This window comes from Bactrocera neohumeralis, unplaced genomic scaffold (genome assembly GCF_024586455.1).
Source record: "Bactrocera neohumeralis isolate Rockhampton unplaced genomic scaffold, APGP_CSIRO_Bneo_wtdbg2-racon-allhic-juicebox.fasta_v2 cluster10, whole genome shotgun sequence".
NCBI lineage: Eukaryota > Metazoa > Arthropoda > Insecta > Diptera > Tephritidae > Bactrocera > Bactrocera neohumeralis.
The window spans coordinates 11,545,564-11,556,263 of NW_026089623.1; the positions used below are offsets into that span (position 1 = coordinate 11,545,564).

At 34.3% G+C, this 10,700-nt stretch overlaps 1 protein-coding gene and 1 long non-coding RNA gene across 2 annotated transcripts; both read right to left on the minus strand.

Annotated features, from left to right (window-relative positions):
• Nucleotides 1–2,581: 2,581 nt before the first annotated feature.
• LOC126765415 (uncharacterized) lies at nucleotides 2,582–6,941 on the minus strand. Its single transcript, XR_007668362.1, has 3 exons — nucleotides 6,503–6,941; nucleotides 3,055–3,129; nucleotides 2,582–2,995 (listed from the first exon to the last, which is right to left on the minus strand). It is a non-coding gene; the product is annotated as an uncharacterized LOC126765415 (long non-coding RNA).
• Nucleotides 6,942–8,106: 1,165 nt separating this feature from the next.
• Nucleotides 8,107–9,667, minus strand: LOC126765180 (uncharacterized). Its single transcript, XM_050482759.1, has 4 exons — nucleotides 8,595–9,667; nucleotides 8,462–8,529; nucleotides 8,172–8,395; nucleotides 8,107–8,116 (listed from the first exon to the last, which is right to left on the minus strand). Exons 1-4 carry the CDS (start codon nucleotides 8,674–8,676, stop codon nucleotides 8,107–8,109), a joined length of 384 nt encoding a protein of 127 aa, XP_050338716.1. The 5' UTR covers nucleotides 8,677–9,667.
• Nucleotides 9,668–10,700: the final 1,033 nt, after the last annotated feature.

Sequence of the window (10,700 nt, forward strand, 5' to 3'; positions counted from 1 at the left end):
TCCCGTACCGTGCTCGGAGAGGAGGAATTACCACTATGATGGCCACTTGCAGGCTACCCTGGCTACATCGCAGAAATGCCTTGCCGCTGTTGCGCTACTGTGTTCGCCTTCACTCCGCCTCGGTTTTTTAGGCAGAGTTTCTGGTGTTTCTGTAGTAGAGCGATTCCTCTTTTTTCGGTGATAATTGTAGATTATTTTGAAACGTAGAGGTAATTTCAATGTGAATTAAGTGACCATATTTTAGAAAGCATTTCTTTCTCATTGGTAGCGTTATGTTCTTCGGCTTTGCTTAAAGTTCTCAATATGAAAGTAATTGGTCTATCGTCTTGCGATAGGGCGGCACCTAATGCGAAATCTGAGGCGTCGGTCGTTAGTTCAAAATCTTTATCGAAATTTGGATGCGCTAAAACTTTATCCTTGGATATTAAAGTATTTTTTATTTTATTAAATGCTTCTAAGGCCGCGTTGTCCAATTCTATTTCTATTTTTTTCGAGTTCCGTTTGGAGACATTACCGGCTTCTCCTCTTAGTCGTGCTGTTAATGGTTTAGCTACTTTTGCGTAATCCTGTATAAATCGTCGGTAGTAACCTGACACTCATAGGAAGGATCTTTATTCTTTGGGAGTTTGTGGAACTGGAAATTTAGCTACCGCTTCTACTTTTTCGGGGTTTTTTATCCCATTTGAACCAATTAAATATCCTAAAAATTCTACTTCTTCTTTAGGAAATGTACATTTGTCTAATTGTATTTTCATGTTTGCATTCATTTTGCAAAATCATTTTCACTAAATATACATAATTTTGTTAACACAACCATGCAAAAAGATCAGGGGGGTTACTCTGTAATACGATAGTAATATGAAAATGTTCGCATCTTCAATTTTGATACTTTGTAATCCGACAATCGTAGTAAATTTTGAAATTTTCGCATTTAGTTTTTCCCTTTCCCATTCAGTTTTTCCCTTTCGCATTGGCGGTACTCTGCTTTGCTAAAGCAATTGTCAAACATGCTTTATATTCGTAATTTTTGTGCTACAAGTATAGAGAAGTCCCATTGCTTGAAAATGTAAGTTTCAAATATAAATTAGTTATTTTAATTGATACTAAAATATATAACGCCGAGCATATGAACTATTTTGCACAAATTAATATTTCGGGAACTGGAGGTGGTCCCTCATTTTTCATACCCTTATCACAGTTAGAGCAACAAGTGAGTGAGTTATTGTCAATAGAAGAATCAATAAATGGAATGAGGGGTACCTTGTCATTCGGTGCAGCTACAAGCAGCATGTCGGAGGTAAATGCAAACCCTACCGCACCAAATACACAAACCAGCGAACTACCACAATGTTCCAAAGTGGCATGCACACCTCACAAAAACAGCAGACTCCTCTTAATACACAAGAAAATGAACTACCACAATGTTCAAATGTGACGTACCCACCGCGCAAAAAGCAGCAGACCCTGCTTGAACAACAAGTAGAAAACCAAATTATATTCCACAATAACTCGATTAAAGTGTTAAACGATATAAATTTTAATATAAGAAACATTTTTAAAACATTGAAAAAAATAAATAAATTAGAAAAACGGAGACTAACCTTTGAAAAGGAAAATTTTCTATATAAACAAAAAAATGATGAGCAAAAATTGAGAAACTGGAAAATGTAAGTTAACTAACTATATAACTGTGAGAAGTAGAATTAAAAACTACAAATTTAATTTGTAATTATTTAAATTTAATTTTCCTTATTATAATGAAATAAAGGACTGGATTTATTAATTTGCAAATAGTTGTTTTAATTAAGTTGAGTTACGAGCATTTATCATATTTGTTTTAATATCGTCCCTAATGTTTCTAGCAATAGTAATAAAATTACCACTATTAGGTAATCTATATTAGTGGTGGAAAATTCTTCTGGATCAAGTCTAATATTAATTGGTACTTCTACCTTGTACAAAATGCATATATTGTGTAGAGCGTAGCATACGTTCAAAATTTTAACAACTTTTTCAGGCGCGTAATGTAGCTCTCTTGCAGATAACAAGCATCGAAATCTCCCTTTCAATACACCAAACACGCATTCAATTAGTGATCGGCCTTTTGTAAACTGTTGGTTGAAATAGAGTTCATCAGAACGTTCTGGCGCATTCCTATATGGTGTTAGCAGCCAAGGTTCAAGAGGATATCCGGACTCTCCAATAATAATAATAACAAAATCATATACATAAGTGTTGCTGAGAGATGTTGATAATTTCTTTTAAAACATCAATATAATGTAACAATATATAACAATTTTATCTTATGGCGATTTAGCCGCCATAAGTTATTATTACAGTTATATATACTCACCAAGAATTCGTTCGCTTCTATTTCCATTTTCGTAGGTCGTCCTTAAACTTTCACGTTCTCCTGAGAGGTTCCATACGTGGGAGTCATGCGACTTGCCTCCAAATCTACCATTTACTGCCCTTATCTGCATTTTGTGATCGCATATCTAAAAAAAAGTTTTAGGTCATTGCACTGGAATCAATATATGTACGTGTATATTATTGTATTTATGAATGTTCTTACCACCATTGCATTTATGCTGTGTTTTAGTTTACGATTAAAAAATAAGTGTTAATTCCGTTATTCATTTCCCATCAATCACTCCAATTACGCCTGGAATTCCGGACGTCAAGTAAAAGGTTCTATTTGTTTCAATTTTTTCCTCAATGGTCAAGGGAAACATGGTATGCTTTGGGCACAGAGTTTTCTCAATGGCATCGCACACTTCCAAGATGCATTGGGAAACCGATTGTTGGGCTAGCCCGAATGCCCATCTTAGCCGACCGAGTGTTGATACCCGCCCAGTGCGAAGAACTCAAGGTTGTTGACAGTTTTACAATTTCTGGAATTGATGTGGTCCTTTGAGCGACTTTTAATTGGGGTCTTATGTTGTCCAAAACATATAAAAATGCGTGCTTATTGAGGCGGAAATTTTGCATGAAGCTAAAAACACAAAATGTGTAGATGTTAAGTACATTTTAAAACCGCAATTTTTTACTAACCTTTTATCGCTTAGAGGCATAATGTCCGAATTATTTTGCTCGTTTATACTTTGCCATTTTTGGAAGTAATGCCAACTATTACATAAAAAGAAAAAAAAAGCAAAGGTGAACAACATTGTTAGTGATGCGTAAGCAATACAGAGTATTAATCATTGTATAAATAAATTGTTATACAATGGTATCAATTGCCAATCGCATCGCATTGGGCTTTCGAATCGCATTGTCTTTCGCATCGCTTTACAGGGTAAGCCCCTAGCTATACAAAAAATTGTTAACTTGCACAATATACTATACATTCAAACATTCAAACATACGTACATACATACATGCATATTTAAACATACACATAATTTCAAAGTCCACATTGGCATCTATTCTGCAATCCCACTTGTACTTTGTCAAACAAAAACAAGCAGAGCTGGGAAAAAATCATATTCTTTGCCCACATACCTTAGCACAAACAATTTGTGCATATTTATGTACAAAACATATTGATCTATTCGACGAGCTCTTAATTGCACAAAAACAGGTACATACATACCTGCCAAGTATTAGGGTGTGCCTATATACCTATACCTACATAGGGACATCGAAAATACTTTAATATTAATATTGCGGTTTAAAAACAAAACATATCAATAAAAATAGAATTAAAATAAAAAATAAATTTAAATAGCAAGTAAATAAGTAACGGTATTAATAAAACAGATAACCCGTCATTTACGAAAACAAAAAACATTTATATACTTAAAAAAGTATTCGGTTTACACTGAGAAGCCTTTATTTCATTTTAACAAATATTTCTACATCCAACCAAAATTATGATTAATAATAACAATCATAATACACCGGCAGGGGCTACATGCTCACAACAGGTTACTAAATTTATTTCAAAAAGTGACAGTTTAACAAGATACTGGACTAGATTTTCTTCTTTACCGATTTATGACTACTCTGAATCGGTACTAGAAATCAAAATTATAAATATCAACAATTATTGGACACGACTCCAAGCGGCTCATGACGCCATAGTAGAATGTGTCGATTCAGATCTACCTCAAAATATTAAATCATCGGCTTACGATATTTTCGAAAACCGTTTAGACCAATATGAAGAAAAAAAAGCTATGATCTCCGATCAAATAAAATATAATTAAAGCAATTGCACCTACTCCCCACAGTAGAGTAGAGCTGCCACAAATGCAATAATATCAAGAGGCAAGTCCAGGCATCCACCTCGAGGTGCTCGCATGTGACACAGAAACCTTTTACGGAGGTTATGAAGAATGGCCGTCCTTCCGGGACATGTTCACGGCTGTGTACATAAACCATCCTAAATTATCACAAGCGCAAAAATTATATCACATCAGATACAAAACCAAAGCTCAAGCAGGCGTAATAGTCAAACAGTTCGCTCTTAATGACGACAATTACAATTTGGCTAGGGAAGTTCTAAAAACAAGTTACGAAAATAAAAGAATACTGGTCGATAAATAAGTACCGACTCTAATGAACTTGTCAAAAATTAAGAAAAAAACAAGTGTTGAATTCATCAAACTAGAATCCACTGTTTCAAATTGTTTGTCGATTCTGTCAGCACAACATATTTAATCAGTCAGCAGGGACCCAATTCTGGTAAACATTTGCACCGCCGCATTATCGAAAAATCGTTACTTCTATGGGAGCAATCGCTCTCATCACCAAAGAAATGCCCAACGTGGCAACAAATGGAAGAAAAAATAGAACAAAAAAAAATTCAACACGACCTCAATATAAGCTTCAATAGACCCCCATCTAGAAGCAAACACAAATCAAACATAATTTTCAACAAAACACAATCGCTCACATCCGAACAAAGAAAACATACGTCATGCGAACTATTCATAAGAGGGCATAAGCTTAAAACTTGCGAGAAGTTTAAAAACTTTAACATTAACCAAAGGAACAACTTTGTCAGATCAAAAAGACTCTGAACAAACTGCTTGTCCATGCACACCATCTTAAAAATTGAAAAAGCAAATTTAATTACTTATATTGTCACAAAAGACACAATTTAATGCTTCATCACAGCAGATACCCCATCTCAGCCCAAAGAAGCGTTTTTACAAAAAGAACCACGGGTTTATTTGCAAAAGCAAGTCCCGAAACCCAAATTTTTAAAAATTGCCAAGAGAAACCATGCTGCTCAAAGGCACAAAAATCTCAAACGCTGCACAGCGAAACACGAAGTGGACTAGTTACAGCACTACTCACCACCATACCAACTCAAGTTGAGTATAATAAAAACAAATACCGTAATTCACAATTAAGGAAATTTAAAAAGTTAAGGAAACTTCCCTCCATAACTATTCGATCAAATAATGGCCTGTACGTCGAACGACTATCACTACATCCACAATTTTTCAATACTCCACAAATTGGTATAAAAAACAAAGTCAGAGTTACCTCTGACATTTCATATGCATACTAAAAGCACATACAACTTTTCGGCCCCGCAGGATGGCTTTCGCCAATAAGGAAAAAAAACAATTCTGAACAAACCCAGAGCGGCTACTAAACGCCAAATACGCCCGCATACGCATACGCACTAAAACATAAAATATAACACAGTTGTATCAAAAAGTCGAAAAATCAACACTTTTCTTAAATTTTCAAAAATAAATAAAATCAAAAAGGAAGTTAAGGGATCACCAAACTCCCAATGCGATACATTGACGCACCTATTCTTAAAAAAGCTAAGGTCACTCTTATCGCATCTATCCAAGCAACAATTGTGTACAGTATTAACAAGAATCGAAGCCGATTTCAATTCACGGCCATTCACTGAACGCTCGCAAGATCCCACTCATATAACAGCCCTAACCCCAGGGTATGCTTTCAAAGGCGCACTTGTTTAGGCCATACACGAGCCAGGCATGGAGTTGCGGTCCTTAATGAGCCGATCAAAAATAAAAATAAAATTGCAACAATCGCTAATAATACAGAAAAGGCAAATAACAAATAAACCGCACAATAAACTGATAAAAGAAAAAATCGCGTATATAATAAGTCGTCAGCAAAATTAAATACACAAGCAAATTAACGGTACAATCTCAAGCATCTAGATGCATATTAAAATTCATATCAAACAAAAAACCGTTTTCTATACAAAGTTGCAAATATGGATCAATTCTCCATCACTAAATTTCCGACGGTCGCCATGAACTTCCACTAACAGTACGCCGACATATGTACATGCAATCACATATACATACGTATACTATAATACTAGGCAAAATGTTCGCCTTGAGGGCCAAGGATGTTTAAACGAGTTAAGCCTACCCCCTACTCTACCCGGGAAAACCTGGCGCACCATAAGGAAACACTGCACAATACACCACATCCGATGGCACCGTACTAATCCATCATAACACAACACCAACACAACTCACCACACCTGCATACTTACATATGATACTCAGGGTGAGTGTAATTGATTTATCACAAAATTGAAATGCTAAATTGGGCATCTAATTAAACAAGTAGGATTTGTTGTTTGAAGCATCCGTACGAAATCATGTAGTTTTTAGATGTGTAGAGAGTAGATGCGGAAGAAGTCGAATCCTCGTTTGGCATTGTACGTTTCACCGGTTAACTGATTTTTGAGTTTGTCTTCGTTGATCTCGATTTGAGTACTAAGGATTTCATTTTGAAGGATTCAGATGTCCTGTTGTGTACTTATATCCATGTAAAGGATCGGTTGAGCCCCCAATTAATTCAATGTTACGCGAATTGATCGAAAAAATATATATTAATAATTAAATATGCTTATCATGTATTATAGTAGTAGCATGTCTTAGGTCTAAAGTCGAATGTGTGTGTTTTATGTTATTGATTTTGTTGAAACTGGTTTTAACTGGTACCCTGCAAGACGGGTAGCTATTAGCAAACGTGTAAGCGACTTGTTATTGTTCACTTTTGCATTCGTTAAAATATTTGTTACTTTTGTTCAGAGAGTGGGAAAAAAGTAACACATAGCTATTTAATGTTCAATGGTTATCTCGCTCTAACCAATGGCAAATATCGCATGCTGCCTTGTTCTAACAGAATACATACATTTGTTAGCAACTCTCTTCACAGTATGTTACGGGTAACAAATTCTTTTGTTAGCGCATAGCTTACCTATGTGTTATGGATAACAAATAGTATTTGTTACCCGAATATCTGTTAATGTTATTTTTTTCGTTATCAGTTTGTTACCTATAACATATAAACATGTTAGCAAGAACAAGCAGTAACAAGATTATCTGTTACCCATTTGTTACTTCTAGCAAATTCAATAATTTTAAATAAAATTCAGTTTTTTTTTATTATTTTGCTTTATTTAATAATAAAATCATAATCAGATTGGTTAAATCAATAATATGCCTATTATTATTGCATTAAGCAGAAAAATAATACAAGTTATTTCAGTATAAAAATTATAATTCTAAAAATTCATATTTGTTAAAGTAAAATAAGAAACTTCAACTTAGAACTAATATATACAACTTAAAACTAATATGTGCAACTTAAAATTAATTTATACAACTTAAAACTAATATGTATAGTACATCTTAGAACTAATATTTACAATTTAGAACTAATATTTACAACTTAAAACTAATATTTACAACTTAAAACTAATATGTACAACTTAAAACTAAATTTACAACTTAAAACTAATATATATAAGTAATAATAAGAAAACTTATATTAATTTAGCCTTTAGTTTATATTTTTCTGTTTAAAACGATTGTGGCTTAAGGCCACAAATTTCCGGAGCTCTCCACATATATGTAGTGTTTTTATCCTCGTCAGGAAATATATCTAAAATGAAACGTAATAAGTTAAGGCATTCAAATATATACCAGTAAAAATAACCTACCAAAAACTAACCCAAGGCACTTTAGTTTTAGTAGGGATTCCTTCTCCTTGCGCCCTCTAAATTGTAGTGGTACATTAGATCATCAGAAAACATACCACGCAGTACGCCGTCCATACTGCCTTTTGCGCCCATTTTTGACTTCAATATTAGCCGCATCTGTAAAACAAAAAATTACAATAAATTATATAACAATCGCATAATATTTAAAAACGAAATATTTACCATAGCTTCCGTGCTTTCCTTTTGTGAAAGTTTGTCTTCCACGAAGCGCACGTGCTCTTCCGATGACATGGGCAGTTTCGAAGCGAGCTCCACATAATGCTCGTCCTCCAAATCACCGGTGATGCGGCTAATTGAATGGTGCGCCTTTGCCGCTATGACGCGGCATTCGTGCAATAATTTACTTTGCGCCTGCACCTCGGCCTTCTCTGGCATCTAGAAAATTAATGTATAAAAATTAGCTTCTGTTTTAATTTGGTAATGTAATACTGCGTTACTTACTTTGCCTGTTAGGCACTTTTCAATGGCAGAGAGACGGGTCTCAATGGCATCCAGCTTCTGGATTATATCTGAAAAACATAAATGTATTTTTATAAAGCAAATACTAATATATTTATATATTAATATATTATACCTGCATGGCCGCCAGACGATGGTGACGGTACCACAATTTGTGATGGTTCTGCTGGAGGAGCGCAAACGAGATTGTAAGACATTTTTTTTTAAACACTTTATCTGTAAAAACATATTATTAAGAAATTAAAAATATTTATGTTCAGTACATCCTCTTTGGGGGCCCAACGGTTGTGAGCATTCCACTTCGGAATCGATTTCTTCCACAAGGTCATCGAAATTCATTATATGAAAAATCATAAAACAGGTGATGAATGAGTGGAACTAAAAGAATTTTATCATCTATAGGTATGGAAAAATACTTATATTTAATATCTAATCTACTTAGAACTACCTCATTTTATGAAACTTTACCTACAAGTATGCCTAAATCTGCAGAAGCAACTTGAAAATAATCGTAAGTCTAAATTTGCAGAAGCTCTTGAAAATAATCGTAAGTCTCAGAAAAAAGAAGGCATATAAAAACATCGCCCTCTATTTTTTCGCCAATGAGTTTTATTGGCCCTGTTTTCTCTGAATAACAAAAGCTATCCTTATGTTTTTTAAAATCTAACGAAAATACCCCAAATTTTGAAGCTTTACTAGAAGCTGCATACATATTCTTTCTCTAATAATATCTATTTTTTAATTGCTGCAATACCTTATCCGGCTTTTTTATCATTTTCTTCAATGTTTGCATATAATTCTCAAACTTTATGCGGAGAAATTATCAATCGCGCCAAACCGTCTTACGCAGTCAGTTAAATGTAATAAGGCGTGTACATTAAAACTGATTAAGTGTTCGCCGTGTATACTTGAAAACAAATTCTTGCAAAATTTTGTCAGCTACATTTAATTGGTGTTCTTCTGACTGCTCATATGAAAGAAGTCGAATTCCGACATGAAGCAAAAGAAAATGATAGTACAGGCATTCATCAATGCAGTCTTTTAAAACAAATATACCTGTATATAGCAAAAATTGTCGGAACTCTGTTGATTTCCAATTGCTTATTTCATTAAAGTCACGCACTATTCGACAAAATTCGGACGGCACATATTTTGCCAAATAACGCAGCTTCTCATTCATTACGGAAATATTTCCTTTAGAAATAAGCAATTTTAATACTTTTTTCATTACACCTAAGTCTACTAAATGCATTGGTTCCAAAGGAAACTGTGAAACCATATTAAATTTTCTTTCTCCTATACTCTAATCTAATTGGTTGAAAAACTAACTCTCCTTTCAGATAACGACTTGAGCATACACATTTTGGACAACAATTTTTCCCTGTGTGAGAGATAACTCCAGTCACAAAGGCGCGAGCTGGTGAATCACAGGTAAAGGACCTAATATCGAACTGTTTTATTAACTGATTTCTACCTACTTTCAGTCCATTTGCTCTAAGAAGACCTACCTCATTACAAAAATATCTAAGGAAATCTTCGGGGTTATTTGGTTTGCTTCTTCCTTGGAAGCAGGCAATTAAAAACGCACAAACCTGAGGATAATTGGCTATTGAACCCATGACAGGCACAGACAATTTTTGACGACTTTGTTAATTGCAGTCCGTCTATTCCAACGTCAATATCCGCCTTTTCGAATTTTCAAGAAGTCAAATTCTTGAGAATTTAAGTTTTCTTCTATTCCAAAATACAAAAACTCTCCACCTGGTATGGCTTCAAAGCAAATTTTTTCTCGCATTGTTCCGAGGAGGGGTTTCGCTGATAATGGCAAAGCCATTAACACCAACTTTATCTAAAGTTTGAAGCAGGTCAGCGAGAGCATTTTGAGAAATATTATTTCTAATTGCCTACGCCTTCAATTCGACCACTTTATCGGAATGGTCCTCAACCTTCTCAACACATTGAAAATCTTCCCTAACTCTAACCTATCGACACTATCATTTGAAACCTCTTGAACAGATCATTCAGTCTTCGAAATTTTGCCACCGTAGATTCAAATTTGACTTTTCCTTGAGTTTGAAAGTTTTAGTTTTAAATAATGAATAAGATTTAAAACTAAAACTTAACTGATTGATAATAATAATCAAATATCCACGTCGCAAACTAAAAAAATAAAATATTAAGTAGTCGTGAACTAATGTGAACTAATTTATAAATGAAATGT

Excerpts from the sequence above, each read along its gene's own strand:
- LOC126765180 (XM_050482759.1), bottom strand. The coding sequence starts at position 8,676 with ATGTCTTACAATCTCGTTTGCGCTCCTCCAGCAGAACCATCACAAATT. Across the intron at positions 8,530-8,594 it reads ATCGTCTGGCGGCCATGCAG|ATATAATCCAGAAGCTGGAT; the intron begins GTATAATATATT and ends TATGTTTTTCAG. Across the intron at positions 8,396-8,461 it reads AAAAGTGCCTAACAGGCAAA|ATGCCAGAGAAGGCCGAGGT; the intron begins GTAAGTAACGCA and ends TTAATTTTCTAG.